The sequence below is a fragment of the Chiroxiphia lanceolata genome, chromosome 6 (assembly GCF_009829145.1).
Source record: "Chiroxiphia lanceolata isolate bChiLan1 chromosome 6, bChiLan1.pri, whole genome shotgun sequence".
NCBI lineage: Eukaryota > Metazoa > Chordata > Aves > Passeriformes > Pipridae > Chiroxiphia > Chiroxiphia lanceolata.
Genome location: NC_045642.1, coordinates 14,327,562 through 14,346,656, shown reverse-complemented (window position 1 = coordinate 14,346,656; position 19,095 = coordinate 14,327,562). Strand labels below are relative to the sequence as shown.

Here is a 19,095-nt window from a genome sequence, read left to right as displayed (position 1 = left end):
CGCTAGACCTACTTTTCGTCTTTCTCATGTGGCTCTCTTGCCTTTATCCCATCATTACTGTTCTCCTGTTGTTCCCATATATAGGACTGGCCTCGATTTATCCTTAAAAGCTCAGACCCCTAAAGACAAAAAGCAAATGCAGTGATTCTGTTATAGCCAGTTCAGTTTGACTGACCTGTCAGGATGACAAGAGGATCATGTGAATCAGAACAGCTCCTCCACCCACTCCTCTGAAGTGTCAAGTACAGACATTATCCATTTCCTCTTGCCTGATGTTCATCTGCTTTCTGTGTCACACAGATTGGGATCTGCGGCCGAACAGGCAGTGGAAAATCCTCCTTCTCTCTTGCATTTTTCAGAATGGTTGACACTTTTGAGGGTAAGATTACACTTCTGTGTATCAGTCAAGCTTAGTACCTGAAGGGGCTTTGGTAGTCGTCTTCTTAACATCAGGAGCTCTGAAGTGTGGTTTTTGAATCTGCAAGACACACTTTCTGGCCCTGTTTAAATCCAATGTCATCTGTCATCTAACAGCTGTGCCATTCCTAAGCTGGATCAATAAAAATTCTACTTGACAGAAGCAAAAGTCCAAGAGTGACAGATGACAGCTTTTTGTGCTGTTAAATCACAACAGTGGAAGGAAAGCATAAAAGGGAAAGGTGTCCAAGCACAAAGAAAGATCCAAGGCACAGATGGGATCTGCTGGGCCCAGAAAAGTCAGCAACTGGGGGTCGCAGTTTGGCCTGCTGCCCCGGAATTTCCTGCCATATTTTCTGCTCTGTGTGCCATGTTCATGTGCCTCACGGAGTGCATCTCAAAAAGATGTTAGCCCGTTTCCCAGCCACATCACCCACAGAGCCCTTATGTGGAGCCGGACAGTTGTACTTGGAGATAAAATTTCACAGTGCTCAACAGTAATTTGGCTTTCTGAAACGCTTGTTGCCCCTAGTAATTAGTCCCTGATTGAAGTAAAGTCTGACCTTGTTGTTAGATAAATGTTTATATTGGTCAAGCAGTTAAGCAGTGTGTCTAATCATTCATAAGATACTACAGGTATACTCCATGTTCTTTCTAGCTGAGGCTTAGTGTCCAGGCAGTTGTGTTTGCTGCTTAGCCAAAGCATGTTTTGTTAGTGAAGGGGATATTTGATACAAGGCCTGTTCCTGCTGTACTGCATTTCAGCCTGGAAGTGAGCCGTGTCTTTGCCAGCAGCTGTGTGGCACAGTAAACAGTCTGTCCATTTTCTTTTGAATAGGAAGGATTATCATTGATGGTATAGATATTGCTAAGCTCCCCTTACAGACGTTAAGATCCAGGCTGTCAATCATTCTCCAAGATCCTATTTTGTTCAGTGGAACGATCCGGTAAGTATTAAGCACCATCAATAAATAAAGCAATATGTAATTGCTTATATGTCATATAATATGAGTTATATATTCTAATTATACTATATACTCACTTTTATGCCCAGCTGTTCAATTCCAGTCTACTCAGTTGGAGTAGGGAGGATCACTGCCTTCTGTCTGTGCTTTGATCTAACTGTCTTAAAATAGGAGATGGAAAAAATGCAGACTACCAAGTGATGTAGACAGAGGGAAAGCAATAGAATATGAGAAGTGCTGGGAGACTGGTCTGTTTTATCCTGGAGCCTCTATCCATGTTTCTTCTCTACTCTTGGAGCTGGTCTCTCATCTGTGACACCAAACACCTTAGTTCCTTTTTTTTTTTTTTTGTTCTCTTTCTACTTCTCTGAGAAGAGGTCGCAGTAGAAACAGTGGCAAAAATTCCAGTTTCCAACAAATATCCTTCCCTGTGTCCATGACATTTACCTAGGGAAAAGAATAGTACAATCCTCAGTGCACAGTTATATCACCTGCAGTTGTAGTTTCTACATAAGTCATTAGAGTTCACTGAAAATGATACAGGTTTCTGTGGTTTGCTGACTCCATGCTAATACAGATCTCATGGTTATCTCCTGAATAGAGCACGATTCATTCTCATCAAGAAGATGATGTGATTGTATACCTTTGTTGTGCTAATTAACCTATTAAAAAATTTATTTAGGCCAGCATCTGTCATTCACAACACATACAGCAGGAGTAAAACATAAAAATAGAGTGTTATGCACCATTGAATCTTTTATTATCATTCTATATACTAATGTAATATGAGATTTGCATTTGTTGCTATCATTTCTGGGCCACAACAAGCTAAAATAATGTTCATCTATTCATAAATGCAAGATTTGCTCATTTGCACTGAAGGCTTGCATTTCATAATACAGTATGAAGCTTGATTATTCTGTTAAGGTTTCTGTAGGAGTGAAAAACAAAGAGGCACTGGATTTAAAAGGAGAGAGGGTAGATTTTTGCCCTTTGTTAAAAAATTAGTGTTAATTTAAACTTGAGTATAGTCATAGGTTTTTCCAGTAAAACATGAGAATTTCTTTAGTTTATTCAGAGCAAAATAAATTATAAAACCATAAAGATATCTGCAAAACAGGAAGCTTTTTCCTTTCTGCTCAACTGAAAGTGTCAAATTTTCTTCTTAATCACATTGGTGTAAATGTTAACTAAGTCTGGAAAATTCAGTGGATTTACACCAATGATTGATCAGAGTCAGGCACAGATCTTTAGCATATGATTCTGATTATCTGCAGATTTGTTTCTAAGCACACTAAAAGAAGAAATCCATTGCAGAAGTTTCTATTGACTGATGTTGTTGAATTATCCATTCATTGACTGTAGGTTTAACTTGGACCCTGAGAAGAAATGCACTGACAGCATGCTGTGGGAAGCACTGGAAATAGCACAGCTCAAGCATGTGGTGAAAGCACTACCTGGGGGCCTAGGTAATAAGACTTCCTTTTGAGAATATTGTTTCCAGTATTCACAACATTCCTGTTTCACCTTTATTTATTAAAAGTGTAGTTGATGAAGAAAGAGCTTTTTAGGTTTATGGAAGGTGACAAAAAGTGCTTGGCTGCAGTCAAAGGTTCTACATCCACGTAACTGCTTTATCAACTGTAGCTGTGGAGCAGAATCCTCTTTCTTTTCAAATCAGTGGGTATGTCTTCATTATGAAGTATTTAGGTTTATGGGTCTCTTAAATGCAAATAAGGTGTCAACAAGTCAGGTGTTATCTAGAATATGTTTTTTTTTTTTTTTATTTTCCAATAGTCATGTCCAGGGAGGAAGATTTCAAAAGCTCAAAGGTGTGAATCATTTGGCCATGCAAAAAAAAAAAAAACCAAGGAAAAAAACAAACCGAACAAAAGACAAGCAAATGAACCATCAGTAAAATCCCTTAAAATGTATAATCCTAAATTACACATCCTTAGGGTAAAGAATTGATGGATGCTACTTTAACAGGGAGGTGCTGTGTCATAGAGTACTGTAGAAACTCACTCTTAAACATCCTTAGCTACTTTGATATCTAACAGATATAAAGAATATAGTGAGACAAAAGTACAGGTTGTTTTGAACAATGGAAATAAACAGGTAAAATAACATCACCAACAGCTGTAGACTGAGAAAATATTACTTTATGCTGAAAGCGAGACATTATTTTCCAAGCATGTGCTCTGTTCTGATCTGACCTCCTCATACACACACACACAGAGTATAAATACTGGGTTTGTTGTATCATTTCCAGATGCTATAGTCACAGAAGGGGGCGAAAACTTTAGCCAGGGCCAAAGGCAGCTGTTCTGCCTGGCAAGAGCTTTTGTGAGGAAGACGAGCATCTTCATCATGGATGAAGCCACAGCATCTATTGACATGGCAACGGTGAGTTTAGAGTGTTTCTGATTTCTTGTTTTCCTTGAAGGGGAGACAACTGACAACATGTGAAGAAAAGGGTGGAAAGCAATTCTATCTACTCTCTAGTACGCTTATGCCATATTTAGTGCAGATGTGTTCACAAGTCCACGTGATTGGGAGTCATTGCTAACAAATCTAAAGACCTTTCAAACCATTTTACTATGAATTGAATAGACATTGCAGAACTGCTTGCATTAGGAAAATGAAGCAGGTTATTTTAATTGGCAGTTTCTTAAGTAAACAAAGCTTTGGAAGGTCAGTTGGACTGGTCAGTGAAGGGTAAATGGGCAAGCAACAAATTTCCCCAGCACGGTGGACAGGACAAGTCAGGAAGTTAAAAGGCTTGAAAGTAGAGTCAAGGAAATAAACAGAGACACAGAAAAGACATACTGGATTATTGCATTAATTGTCTGGAGCTACTGGGCAGATGTTAAACCACTCAGAAACAATGCAGTGACTGGATTTTAGCTAAATAGAATGCTACATTTTTAGGATTTTTTTTTCCATCTGTTAGGTTGTTACAATAAAGGTTTCAGTCTCCTTCCTGCTATAAGTAAAGAAAATATTTGGGGGAGGATGGTTTACAACAGCTACAATTTTTAGTTCAGTAAAATGTTGTCAGTAGGGGTGGGAATTCTACTGTATGCAGCTCAGTTAAAACACATTTTGGATTTTGACACATTAAGGATAGAGTTCCTCCCTTGAAATACTTATCTAAAGAACAGATAACACCAAATGAAAGTATCTGTGTTAGTGACACTTCTAGGCAGTTTGGTATGCAACGTGTCTCCTACATAGCAAAGGATGAGTACTTGTTGAGTGAGAGCTATGTAAGTTAAGACCATCTTAAATATCATCTCCACTGTTAAATATGCCAGGTACAGCACACTCCCTTGTTTGTCTCTGTCACCCCTTGGTGTTAGATGTCCCCAGTGTGCTGGGACATTCCTGGGCTTGCAGTGGGGTGAAGAACACACTACTGAGTGCCAGCATACTTGCAGCCTGGCAGCACCCTGGATTTGCTCACTGTAAACCTGAAGTCGGGATAGCAGGAATTTTGAGGGCCAGAGCACAGCTCTTGTGTCCTCTGAACCCCAGAGGCAGTGGAGGTGGCAGGGGAGCAGGGCTGTCTAACTGGAGACCAGGCTCAGACTTCGTTCTGGCATGTAGTTAATTTTTCATTTCAGTGGTGTAAGATCAATAAATTCATGGAATAATCAGTGGTTACTTAGGCCTTCTAGGTGTCTGTGTCTATCATGTAAATTCTGTTGTTTGAAAAGCATAAAATATTCTTCTTTCCATAGGAGAACATACTGCAGAAGGTGGTCATGACTGCGTTTGCTGACCGTACTGTGGTTACAATAGCAGTAAGTACAGTCTCTGCTGCTATTCTAAGGCAAACAAGAATCAGAAATGCCCCATTAGTCAGTTCTTGTCAATGTTAATGAATGTGCTAATTTGGCCATTAATCTTTTTTTTTTAAGTGGTTTTTAAATGTAAGCTTTCCTTTCCAATTTAAACTACTTTCTTACTTAAATTCATAATAGCAGCTTCTTAAATGTGCTGTGTGATGCTAAGTGAGATTGCCTGTAAAGGCTCCTAATCTGTGTATGTAGTCTGTCTTCTGTTACCCATTTTAGGCTAATTTGAAATACCATATGCTTTGACTACTGTGAAATCTAAGAATAAGTTTCATCAAGCTAAAATAATTACTTAATTAAGGACAAGTAAATAAATACACATACTTCAGGGAGGTGAAATAAAGTCAGTATGCTTCTTAACACTTAAAAATTGAATCAAGAAATCTACGCTCAGGAATCTTTGAGCCTCGTTTATTCTCACCTTTCACACGTATCATAGACAACCTGATTTATCTTATGGTATCCATTCAGTGTGTCATTTAAAAAAGCAAAGGAACCATAAGCACGAAATTTCCTGATTTCTCTGCATGAAAATTCAGAGTTGCACTGCATTCTGCATTTGTCTATCTTTTTCAGTTTGTTTGGGGACAGATTTATTAATTTTTTACTCTCTTAGTGAGTTTTAAACTGCACAGTTCAAACAAACGACATCTTGGAATAAACTCACTTTTAATGTTTTTTCTTCCAATTGTAAATGTGGCTTGCAGCAGGTGGGTTTGTAGTCAAAACATTCTGTAGCAGAATCATAACTGTTTTTGGGGGGATTGGGTAGTAGTTTTGACCTTTTTTTGTTTGGGTTGTTCTTTGGAGGGTTGGGGGGTTGTTTGTTTGTTTGTTTGTCTGCTTTTTCCAGAGAAATCCATATATTCCTAAATTGTGTTAAGGAAGAACAGGAATGGGAAGAGTTATAATATTGGCCCTGTATTTATCTTCTGTGTTACTTGCTGTGTTACCAGAACGGCAGCTCTGACTGTGTTATACTGAAAGAGATCAGACAACAAGGGCAGCAAGTTCAACTGGAATGTGATATTTCAGTTCCCTCCCACTGCCTGTGGACTGGATAAATGTCACAGAAACTGCAGCAGAAATGAGATTTGTAGATGCCATCAGTGATTATTTTATGGAACATCTGGCTAGGAAGCCACAGAAGGAAATACAAGAGCTGGTTTTGTACAGAGAGTGCCCAAAACCTGATAAAAATCCTTATGGGTGAAAAGCGACTGTGTAACAGTATTCTGAGATTAAATATCCCTGCAAGAGTAATGCAGACCCCAAAAATCCCATGGAGTTACACTCAATGTTAAAAAGTAGAATTCTGTCAATATGGGGAGGCTTGCAAAAAAACAAAACCCAAAAATAAATGGTGAAAAAAAAGCTAAAGGAAGCAGCAAAGAAAATTGAATCTGACAGACATTTTGGAAATTACTGAAGGATTTTGTTTTTAAAAAAAGAAACAATGCATGCTATTTTTAAGGAAATACTTGAGTAAGGATAGAAAGACAGTGGTATGGTTAAACAAATAAAAAAGAGTCTTAGAAACAAGAAGGCATTCTTGTAAAAGCTGAACTCATAGCCAAATAAAGAAAAGAGAAATTATCAAAATGGCATGTTAGATGTGAAGAGCAGTAAGGCAGACAAAAGAAAACAAAAAGAGAGCAGTATCTGTGAGCCATAAAAAGTAATAAAGAATCCATGAAACACACCAGGAGCAAGATGTCAGTCAGTTTACAGGGCTATTTGATGATCGATTCATGAAAGCTAACGTTATTGCAGAACAGTTGAAGTAATTGTTTTCAGTGGAAAAAAATGGGGAGGTTTCTTGCTAATAAAATTAATCAAGTTAGGGCTTACTAGGAAAAGGGGAGGGAACAAAAAAAAAGAAAACAAAATACCACTGTATAAGTCCATAGTTCACATATACCTTGAATACTGTGTGTAGTTCCAGTTTCCTCATTCCAAGAACACCACATTACAACTGAAAAACGTTGAGAAACACAAGCATGATTGGAGGTGCTAGAACTGCTCCAAAAGGGGAGCAGCTGAGTAGGCTGGGGCTCTTCTTTCTGGAAGGACAATGTAAGGACATGTGAGAGAGGTCTGCAAAGTCATGAATCAAGGGCATTAGATGAAGCTCTGAGCAACAAGGCCCAGAGCACACAAAAGGAGGGAGTACTTGTTCATATAGTGGGGTGGAAGTGTGGAAAAATCTTTTCCAAAGGATATGGATGCAAAATGTTTATGAAAGCTCAAGAGAAGACATGGGCAAAGTCTTAGAAAAATTATCTATTTGATTTTTCAAATGGACAAACCACATCAAGCTCAAGAACGCTCCCTGACCTAGAAGTAACCCAGGACTGGGAGAATTCCCACATGCAGTACCACACTTGCTTGCCCTGTTCTACTCTGCCTGGCCACCTTCTTGTGGCAGCACTTGGTGGCAGGACACTGGGCTGGGGACATTCTAATGTGGACTCATAGGACTCTTCATACTGAAGTACCTGAGTGCTGTTTAGGTACTTGAATACCCACATGGCCCTTGGTGTGTGTACTTATCTGCAGTATCTATCTGCACAGTAAATAAGGATGAAAAGTAGGATAAGTAGCCTGAATAAAACTTGAACTTGATACGAAAACTAATTTCTGGAAGTCTGTCTTATCTCGGAATATATTGGGATATAGATACACTGACCTGGCATTTTGTTTATTTGTTTTTCAGCACCGTGTGAACACGATCCTCAATGCAGATTTGGTTATCGTAATGAAGAGAGGTGTTATTTTGGAATATGACAAGCCAGAGGTTCTGCTAGAACAAGAAGACAGTGTCTTTGCTTCTTTTGTACAAGCAGATAAGTAGTAAAAAAAGAACATTTTAGATTACAATTGTATTATTTTCTATAAATGTAAAATAGCTGTAAATAAATAATATTTCATAATAAATTGAGCTTTTCCTTTTTTAATAAAATGAGCCATTTTTCTCCATCTAAAGCATTAATGAATTATCTGTGTACTTTACTTTTTTGTATACAACTACTCTTCTTTTTATTTACTACCAAAGAACCATGAAATATAGTTAAGAAAAACTACATGGGTGACGTGCAACAGGATACACACCAAACAAACATAGCCGGCATGGAGTTTTTATGTAACTCTCAAACCTCTCCTGTCATTTATGAACATGTTATTTTTTTAATGTGTCATAGCCCTACTGTAAATAACGCTCGTGACTTACTAAATGCAGAAGGAAAAATTATATACCAAAGGTATTTCTGAAAAGCTTGTATCTCTTTCAATCACACGACTTTGTAAAGCTTTAATATCCAAATATAAAATCTATAAAACATTTTTTATATTGTGGTTTATTGATAGTGCCTGTGTTGTCTTAGACTCTCTAATACCTTCTAGAAATTAGTCACAATCTGATTCCATCTCTATCCCCATAGAATACTGATTCCAGGCAGAATTGAGACAGACTCTTTCCCAAACTGTGAAGAAGCTGAGAGGAGGCAGGCTGTGATAAAGTATCAGTGTTTTAATGCCCACTGTTTCCAGACCAGTGCAGATGTACCAATTCATCTGGAAGTTATCCCTCCAAGTCTGGTAAATAAACAGTATTAAACCTTTCACTGTAGCTCAGAGCCATGAGAACTTGACTCATCGTCTCCTCTTTTCACATATTTCACCCACTGTCATGCTGTTTCTGGATTCACTGTGATCCTTAGAATTATATTATATACACTTATTAAGATAATTTTTAACCACTGAAAGTATCCTAATCTGGCTAGATGGCTATTCATCTCTGCCCTGTGAGAATCATTTCAGGATTTTTTCATTGCTAGGGGGTTAAAATGTCAATAGTCCAATGGAAGGCTGCAGTGCATTTTTCACCCTTATTCTTTATACAGCAACTTTGCCTTTACATACTTTTTTTTGTTGTCATCTTCCCCTTTTTGAAGAATTACTGACACTTTGGAGAACTCTTTTTTTGTCTCTTTAATCTGCTCAATTAATTTGGAAGCTGTTTTTAAAGGCTTTATTTTCTACAAAGAGACAGCTTGATGTTCTCATGGGATATATGATATTTTAATGCATTACTTCTAACGCTGCAGCAGAAAGCAAGGAAAACTGAAGAACTGTTGTTGCTGTTTAAGTAGTGTTACCAGTGCCACAGCAGAGGATTTGCACCATCTGCCTGCTGTTATTTGGGCAATAACAAAGGGCAGGTCACTGGTGTATGAGCAGTGTTAAAAGTGGGGAGGTGTAGGATATGGTTATGCAGATGAAATGCATGAGCTCTGACATTGCCTACGACACTTGAAGAGAGAAAATGGGCAGCTGGAAGATATCTCCTCCTCCAGGGAATCATTTGCTGGGCAATGTCCCATAAAAAATGGCTGCAGAACTATTTGTGTATTTTTACTCTGGGATACCAGGCTTCCATTAGGGCAAAGTGAGAGGAAATGGGAGACAGGTAACTATCCTTTCAAGGGCACAGAGCAAGTTTCTACTACAGCTACTGTGTACGCTGTCTCCTAGTTTCCCAGTACTGCTTCAAGGCAGGATCTCATCCTGTAAAGACTTAGGAAAACACCACTCTGCAGGACATCTCAAACTCATGCTGCAGAGAGAAATCCTCAGAGGTTTTGCAGCCATCTGTGGAAGATCCTAAATCCTAATGGCAAGAGGAGAGATGCAGAGAAGTGAGGTTTCATATGCTTTTAATTAAGTGCCTGGGATTTGACACTGCAATTTGGACTAGCTCCTATTCTACAAGCTTCTGACAACCTCACCCAGAAGGGAAAGCAGGGGAGTAAAGGACACAGCATATGTGACTGTGCTACATCTCGCAGTATTAAGAAATTAGAACTCACAGTACAAGTGTCATATGTTTCCATTTTAAATGGGACTTATATTTCACAAAAGCAGTATTGTAGAAGAGTAGAGTGAGTTGGTTCATACTCAACGATTTTATATCTTTTCAATGGTACCACAATGTTGAATAAATACGTGTGAACAGGGAGAGTCTCAGCTGCCACTTGAACAGGACACACTTGACGTTTCCTCAGCACGTTTTATCTGGTCTTCTTAATATGGGGCCAAGTCCCAGGGATTTTCTGCCCCTAACTCTAAAGGGTTAGAGTCTCAACCGTGATCTGAAGCAATACCCAAGAACGTTTTTCTATGGTGGGAGGCTCGCTGTGTTTATCCAAGTCAATAAACCTTGTTGTCTCAAGATAGGCAGTCCAGAAGTTGCTACTGAATCAGGCTCATATGTGTTTTCATGTCAGTGAAGCATTGCTAAGCAAAGGGCTGTACTGAAATGGGTGCAAGAAAGCACAGGAGCAGCCATGGCCTGAATTTCAGTTCTCCTCTGGGATGGGACTCAGTTCAGTCCCAAAGGTATTTGTGGGATAAACTCCCCATGGAGATGTAACCAGGATTTTTTTTGCTTCCTTTCTATAAATGCTTCCATTATATGAAAGCCTTTATAGCATTTATTCCCTTATCTTAACGTGGCCATTTCATCATGTTCTGATTTCCAAGGGAAGCCTTTGTAGCCTTACTCTGCTTCTAAAGGCAGAGTAATACCATGGCAACAGCTAGATTTTAATTTAACAATTATCCTAAGATCTTATAGCCATTAAAATTAGGATAAATTGGGGTGGAGGGAGTTTTGAAATGTAAAGCCTATTTTTGGTTTGAAAAACTTACCCCCTTGTGATTCAATATTACAGTGGGATTGTTCATTCCTGGGAGCCCAATTTGTTCAGGAGCTCTTAACACAACTATGTTGGCTCACTCAGAAGATCTGGCACTTTTTTCTTTTAAGTACCTGCCACTTGATCCCCAACGACAGGACTTCTTTTTATTCTGGTCTAGAAATTCCTCAGCAGAAGCCACTTGCTTTGCTATCCCATCTCAGCCCGTAAGTGCTCAGAGGTAGAGAAAAAGAAGTAGCCAGTGACAGTCCCAATAAAGAACAGAAGTGAAAACAAGGAAACACCATTCTAGCTCTGTAGAGGTCAGGATTCCTAAAACCAACGCAGTGAATGTGTTCATGCCATATCCCTTGCTGTAGCGGGCTCCATGGGCAGTTCCTAGCACCAGGCGACGCAGCAGTTCACTCTTCCCTTTAAAACACTCCCCCACACAAGTTTTTAACCATTCTACGTTCATGGAGGTACCGCCCCCTGGAGGAAAAGGTACAGAATAAGCCCACGGCTAGAAAAGAGTACGGAGAAACGGCACAGAAGTCAGGACTACCTCTTGAATCCCTATGTCCATGTCTGCAAAAGAGTGTGAGATGTTGCCTGAGAACTGCATGGTGTTAGACAGCCTCCTCCTGCTCGCCGCAAAATGCTGGAAGTATGAGCTGCTATCAGCCAGAGAACTACACGTTTGACTAGTAAATCTTCAAATTACTTCATCCTTTTGGGTTGTTTTGGTTTCTTTTAAAATGTTTAGAAAAAAAAGTATTTTTTAAAAAAAAAACCCAAACTTTTTAAAAAATTAAACTGTATATATAAATCATGTGCTTGGCATGATTTATATGTAAAACTAAAAGTGTAGGTACAGGTGACATATTCACAGTAAGCACACAAAAAGAGCCAAGCAAAGTGATACAGAGAAAGGGGAAACACCTTTGGCTACACTCGGTGTCCTGGCAGCCACATGTTGCTTTTCTAGTTTTATTTATCAAAGAAGCAAAAAAGATTAACTAGAACAGGAGAAATCATGCAGTATTGGGAAACTGGACCATCTAAAAGGAATGGATGTGTGCAAGGACATGCAACTATTCATGTATAAAAAGTAGAAATAGTCTAAAGTAAGCGTTTAATTGCAAGACCGATAACAACTGCTCAGAGTGCTCAGTGATTACTTCAAAATGCTAGTCTGAAATCCCTAGGTGGGCCGCTTTAAGTAGCTGTAGGTGGTGAAAGTTAATTTCAACCCCAACTGGCTGACTCCCAGATATCAACTGGACAATTGCCTTGGCCAGGGAATCAGTGCCAATAGCTGTTTACAGTGTGTATCACAGCACTTAGAGCTTAAACTGAAGGGAAAGTCCACGGACACGTGCAATTAGAAAAAAAATAATCACAAATCCACTGGCACTAAAGAAAAACCCCTTATGCAGGATTGCTAAAACATCCTAGGATGTTTTAGCAATTCTACAATGTTGGTGTCTAAACAGAAATAGAGACAAAATATTGAAATTAGAGTAAGTAAACACATGGATGAGAATATTGCTGTTTACACAATAGAGAAGTCAGATCAGAATGTTTCTGAATAATGCATCTTGTCAGGAAGATACATCCTTTCAGGCGTGCACATGTATGTATTTACACCCACAGAGACATCATAGTGCCACAGATGGGTTCTACCTTCCTGCCTCCTTTTGTTGCCTCTTCCGAGGATATGCCCCTCTGGAAGTTCATGTCACCAGGGGTTAACCCTTTGCAGCTGGATCATTTTATTGCAATTTTTACTTCTATTTGGACTATAGACATTTTCCTGAGCAGCCATAGCTCACGTAAGTTCACGGGCTCCTTTGTTTAAAAAAAAAAAAAAAAAAAATCCTTGTTTAGTCTAAATAACTCTAGAAAATTTTATAAGTGGAATTGAACCCCTTTAGTTCCAGGTCTGTGTTTAACCATTATATCCTTGGATTTAGCTTCTTGAAGTAAATTTCCTGCCACCAACTGCCCGATTTATTAGATGAACACTTTCCTCTTTTTAAAGAAAAACGTGCAGGTGAATTTCAGGAATTTTTATTATTATTATTATTAACATTAAACATTAGTTTTAAAAAAATTGCCGAGCACCGTTTCTTTTCTTTCTTTTTTTTTTTTTTTTGTATTTCACGGAGTAATCACCTGACCCGAAGCCACAGCATCCCACAAAGCAGTCCCCTGTTAATGGAAGGCAGCTGGGGGAGTAAATCCATCCTGGATCAAATGTTTACAAACAAACCGCGGCACGAAACCGTTCCTTTAGGGGGGGGAAAAAAAAAAAGATAAATAAATAAAAAGGAGGAGAAAAAAACCAACCAAACAAAAACCCACCCCGAGGGGTAAAAGGTAAAGGAACGCCCCCAGCTCGCCCGGGGAGCGATCCAGGACCGGTTCCGGCGGGGGCTGCGGCGGCGCCGTTCGCCCGCTCGGCCCCCGGGCGCGGCCCCCCCCCCGTCCCCGCCGCACTCACACACACACACACACAGAGACACACGGTCCCTCCCGCCCCCGGTGCTCGGGGCGGTGCTGAGCGGCGGAGCGGCGGCGGGGAGCCATGCTCTCGAGGAAGGGGATCATCCCCGAGGAGTACGTGCTGACCCGGCTGGCGGAGGATGTGCCGGATCACGCCCGGTACCGCGCGCGGGAGAGGCGGGCGCGTTTCGTGGGCAAGAACGGCGCCTGCAATGTGGCCCACAAAAATATCCGGGAGCAGGGACGCTTCCTCCAGGATGTCTTCACCACGCTGGTGGACCTCAAGTGGCCACACACGCTGCTCATCTTCACCATGTCCTTCCTCTGCACCTGGCTGCTCTTCGGCATGGTCTGGTGGCTCATCGCCTTCGCCCACGGGGACCTGGACCACAGCACGCGGCTGCAGCGGGACCCCGGGGAGGGGGCGGCGGGGGCCCCGGCCAGCTTCGTGCCCTGCGTGACCAGCATCCACTCCTTCACCTCCGCCTTCCTCTTCTCCATCGAGGTGCAGGTGACGATCGGCTTTGGCGGGCGCATGGTGACGGAGGAGTGCCCGGCCGCCATTCTGGTGCTGATTGTGCAGAACATCGTGGGGCTGGTGATCAACGCCATCATGCTGGGCTGCATCTTCATGAAGACCTCGCAGGCCCACCGGCGGGCCGAGACCCTCATCTTCAGCAAGCACGCGGTCATCGCCCTGCGGGAGGGCAAGCTCTGCTTCATGCTGCGCGTGGGCGACCTCCGGAAGAGCATGATCATCAGTGCCACCATCCGCATGCAGGTGGTGAAGAAGACCGCCAGCCTGGAGGGGGAGGTGGTGCCCCTCAACCAGATCGACATCCAGATGGAGAACCCCGTGGGGGGCAACAGCATCTTCCTCGTCTCCCCACTCATCATCTACCACGTGATAGACAAGAACAGCCCCCTCTATGACATTTCCCCCATGAACCTTCACCACCACGAGGACCTGGAAATCATTGTCATCTTGGAAGGGGTGGTGGAGACCACAGGCATCACCACTCAAGCCAGAACCTCCTACCTGGCAGATGAAATCCTCTGGGGTCAGAGGTTTGTGCCCATTGTGGCAGAGGAAGATGGGCGATACTCTGTGGATTACTCTAAATTTGGCAACACAGTGAAAGTGCCCACCCCTTCTTGCACTGCGAGGCAGCTGGAGGAGGACAGGAGCATTATGGACACCATGACATTGTCCCCTAAAAGCACAATGAGGAGGAGGTCTGTCAAGCTAAAACCCAAGTTTACCATAAGTGAGGAGCCTTCCTGATGCCTTCTGACTGGAAAACTCTGTTAGGGCTTTGTATCTGAAAGATGATCTCATGAACTCAAAACACTGAGGTGGCCTCTTACTTTTTTTTAAATTCAGGTTGGTAGCACAAGGTATGTTCTGGTGTTATTTATTGTGGGGAAATCTAAAGCTAATTATATTTTTTTAAAGATGTGAGAGATTTCAAGCAGAACTGGGTGTAGAAAAATCATGATCTGCAGCTTTAAATTTTAAGTCAGACTATTTAATTGCACGATCATTCTGCATTGATTCAACTGCAGGTAATAACACATTTTCTCAAAAAATAAATGTGTATTTATCCTCAGACATTGCAGTTTTTAGGGTCTTGCAGTGTTCGCAAGTCAGTAGTTTTTAACTGCTTTTTTTTCTTACTTGAACAATCAATATAGCAAAATAAAATATTAATAATTAATAAAGTAGGCTGAATTTAAATTATAACAAAAGGGTCAGACAATGTTATGTATGACGGAAGACCAGATCTGGAAGTGTCTATATATTATACTCTGTGTCTCAAAGAAATATACTGCTGGATTTGCATCATCCATATTGTGTTGTATGGAGCCACTCCTACCAGATGCAATATGAAATGTATTTGAATATTTACCTTTGTTTATTTTAAAAACCTTTACACTTCCAAAATAAAACATTCAGGAATACCTATTTGGACTGTACATTTCTGATAGTAAGCAATACTTTGCCTTTAAAAGGAGTAACAGATAATATACAGTTGAAATTAATTATAAATCAGAAAAATTCTGTATTTCAATTTCTACATGAAGAGAAGCAACATTTCCCTCTGCCCAAGCCACATGGCAATAGGATACTCAGGAAAAAAATTAACCTCTCTTGGGTCATGGTGAATTCTGCTAGGTAATCAGAGAATAAAAATAGAATTAGATATTTTAAATGAAAGGGCAATGCTGAATGCTGAAATTATATCTGCCTGCAGTAGGCAAAACCTTTCACTCCTTTCCCTTTTATAAAAGAAGCTGAGGTTTTTGTGCTTAGGGGAAGGAGGGATGTGTAAAACAGTGTGGTCACTTCTGGGATGCTGTGTCACAAAATATACTCCTGCTGAGGAAACTATTCCCTTTCTAATTTCATCCTGATCTCCCTCCACACCCGGCTCCTGCCTTGATTTTTAGCTGAATTCCAGATCTGTCATTTACCAGCAAACATGAAGGAGCTATGTTCACCCTGTTGGTTCCACAGTGATAACAGGAGCAATTCCCCTTAGCACACTCCTGCAAATCCACTATCTGGGCACACTGGTAACAGCAGCAATTTTATTTCTATGCAGGGTTATCAGGAGGTAGCTCCAGGATTAACTACAGTGCAACCAGTCACCCAGGAAAAAAATATAATATTGAAATACAATCTAAAAATAAGTATTACAGAGCTGATCCAACGCCTGGTTACACAAGCTGTGCAGAGGCACCAAGTTAGTTTCAACTTAAAGGAGCTTCTAGTATCAAGTCTTGTGTGTTATGTAGTTCACAACAGACACCCAAAATGGTTTGTGTTGGCACCATTATGGCAAACTTTTTATGCCTTATTAGTGTAACAATAAGACAGACTCATTCAAAAGTATAAGAAAACTTCCATAGTGACTACAGAATGCTTTCAGGCATTTATAATGAAACAGAACAATTTTTGACTGAAATCAAATGTTGTTTTAAAATGCTAAAATATTAGTTATATTTTTGCTGTTTGTGTATTTCAGTTTTATGAAGTCCTGTATCAGCATTATCAGGCTGCCAGTTACAGGAATAAATACCTACTCAGTTTCCAAATTCCCACTACACCAGTACTCTTCTGTGAACAGCTCTGAAAGTGTGATAAGAGAATGACAACAGAAAGACAGTAAAACTAGCAATAACAAGTAGTCAGCAAAGAAAATTTGGAAAGGCATATTTTACATTTGTAATCATACCCCCCCCTTATTTTTTAAAATACTGAACAGTTAAATGCCTTTGATGATTAAATTTCTCCTATCAGACTGAGTTGAACTTTGGCATTATTTTCCAGCTTTCTCTTTTACTGCCCCTGTGCCGTCTCCCGTTGCCTGTCAGAGGGCACTTACCGTAGAGCTACCTGCATTTCCCAGGCACCTTCGTTCCTTTGAAAGTTCATTTTTTTAATCACTTGTCACAATAGCACTGCTCTATTCTTACAGGAGCCATATTAATTAGCTTTCCACTGACTTAAAATCTTTGACTTCTCCATGGTCTCCTTAGTGCCTTCTTTCAATGTGTAAGATACACCTTAAGGTTCTCTCATAAAACATTTTCAGCTCTGGTTGCAATTTTAAAGCTCTTTTCAAGGTTTGACCTAAATGTGAAGCAGTTTCAGCAGCAATACCATGCAACTATTTTCAGGAACTGATGCAAGCTTCTTTTTGCCTCAGGGAGATCTGTGAAGGAGAGAGGTAGAAAATTCTCTTTGTTCACTGTGAATGGAAGGGAAAAGATGGGAGGAAACAGTTTGCTTTCACTGGGCTGCTGTCAGAACCATCTTTTATGTCACTTCTTTTACAAGAATTGGCCTGATTTTCCACGTCTTGCAATAAAGAGACATCAAAATATTATGAGGAAAGCAGGATTTGTGCTGTTAAAACAGTGAATTATTTGAATCGAAGTGTTGGTGATTTTGAATCTTGGGATTGTTTTGATCTAAAATCCTTCTGTTCTTTCACCGTTGAAAATACTCAAAAGCATTTCAGGGGCAGAGCAAGGAAGAGTAAGTGTATTTATTTTGCACTAGGGATATCACTTCATTTTGGGCATCCTTTCATTTTGTCATTTACTCAGTATTTAGGAGCACAGGTATCTGAAATTTTTCTGAAAGTTGCACTTGTGCTGACCGCCCCCATTCTCCGTGGGAGGGTTCTGAAGAAGGCGTCAGTGCAATCATTTGACGTACAAAAGTCCTCATTCTCAGCAATGAGCAAACACTGCAGTTTTCTGTAGTTGAAGTCCAAAGTGAGTGGGCTTTTGAACTTTCTTTCTCAGCCCATGTCTGCTTTTTGGTAGGTGGTATCACAGTTTGGATCCTGCTTAGCAGCCGGGGAGAGTGTGCCGTGGCTCCCACATGTCCTCTGCACAGAAACCGGCATGAGGGAAGCTGGAGGCTTGTCCTGGCTGAGGTGTGGACATGGACACAAGAAGTAGGAAGCACAGGTTTAGTAGTGACCCAGTGATGAGTTTTGGGTGTGGCAGAACCAACTGAGTCCATGGGAATTGCCTTTCATGTGCTTCAGAGACCAGATATCATCATCAGTTTGTACTCATAACTTCACACTGTTTAGTGCATTCAGACTGGAGCTTGTGAAGCTGCTTGGATGGAGAGAAACATCATAGAGCTGGTTAATCAGAAAGGGAGACTGGAGAACACTTATGTTTTATGCCATAGTTTTAAAATACTTGTAGTGACTGCTGGTGAGCCACTGAACGTATCAGTTTCATGTTGTGTTTCCTGATGAAATCAAGGGACATACTTGTGCAAAATTAGAGTATAACAAGGTCCCACTTTGTCTCTTTATCCCTCAAGGCCATGATAAGTACAGTACTTCAGTAGGACATGTCCCTATAAAATAGATACAAACCAGAATTGAACTGAGGAGGTGGCATATTAGGGCAAAAGGGAGTAAGGGACACAAAATAAATACATTTAAAATCCTGAAATTACACAGTGAGAAGACAAGCATGTCAAGAAGTAATAAACTTTTCTTTCGAAGGACCAGCAAAGGTGTGACAATGCTGGTATGTGAGATCAGAGACCTAAAAAGCAGCTATGAGAGGCTGGTATAAAAGTCTTAAGAAGGCCATGGTTTACATGCTAGCATAGATTAGCAGCAGGGTCAATGTCAAAATTGTGGCTGCCCTGTAAGGCAAGACTGCAGGCTGGGCATGATCAGCATTACTCAATCCAGTGGGTCAATATTACTGTGTGTTGAGCAAGGTACGAGTCACAACAGAGCCCTGTTGGAAGCAGTGTTAGGACTTTTTGGCATCTGACCCTTGTGGTTAGTTATTTATTAATAGTTAATAATATCAAACTAACAGGTAATTAATAGTTTTTTGAGAACTGAATTTGTTTCTTCATGTTTTCCATTCTTTTCCACTCTTTCTTTGTACATCAGTGTCCCCTAAAGGTAATTATCATAGGTGTGCTACCACCAATTGTTTGGGATAAAGCACAAGAATGTTTTGAGAAATAAAATACAAAATTTAAATAGATACTAGAAACTCAAAAACCTCTGTGAAATTGCCAAGCTTGCAACCTTTAATAGTGGTTATTTGTACAAAGCATGGAAATACCTATTCCTAGGAACTGGATATTAA

At 40.5% G+C, this 19,095-nt stretch overlaps 2 protein-coding genes across 2 annotated transcripts in view; both read left to right on the top strand.

Moving 5' to 3' along the window:
- The window catches only part of ABCC8 (ATP binding cassette subfamily C member 8), a 79,537-nt gene extending 70,955 nt beyond the window's left edge, over positions 1 to 8,582 (top strand). The window contains exons 34-39 of the mRNA XM_032691386.1: positions 301 to 379; positions 1,256 to 1,364; positions 2,748 to 2,851; positions 3,655 to 3,788; positions 5,126 to 5,188; positions 7,959 to 8,582. Of these exons, the coding sequence (XP_032547277.1) occupies positions 301 to 379; positions 1,256 to 1,364; positions 2,748 to 2,851; positions 3,655 to 3,788; positions 5,126 to 5,188; positions 7,959 to 8,096 (627 nt within the window). The 3' untranslated portion in view covers positions 8,097 to 8,582. The remainder of the gene's footprint in view (positions 1 to 300; positions 380 to 1,255; positions 1,365 to 2,747; positions 2,852 to 3,654; positions 3,789 to 5,125; positions 5,189 to 7,958) is intronic.
- A 4,853-nt stretch (positions 8,583 to 13,435) lies between these two features.
- Positions 13,436 to 15,836, top strand: KCNJ11 (potassium inwardly rectifying channel subfamily J member 11). The gene has a single exon (XM_032690409.1). The coding sequence runs from the start codon at positions 13,529 to 13,531 to the stop codon at positions 14,729 to 14,731; it is 1,203 nt and encodes a 400-aa protein (XP_032546300.1). The 5' UTR covers positions 13,436 to 13,528; the 3' UTR covers positions 14,732 to 15,836.
- The last annotated feature ends 3,259 nt before the right edge of the window (positions 15,837 to 19,095 follow it).

Bases quoted from the DNA above. Each gene is read 5' to 3' on its own strand.
- KCNJ11 (XM_032690409.1), top strand. From the start codon at position 13,529: ATGCTCTCGAGGAAGGGGATCATCCCCGAGGAGTACGTGCTGACCCGG.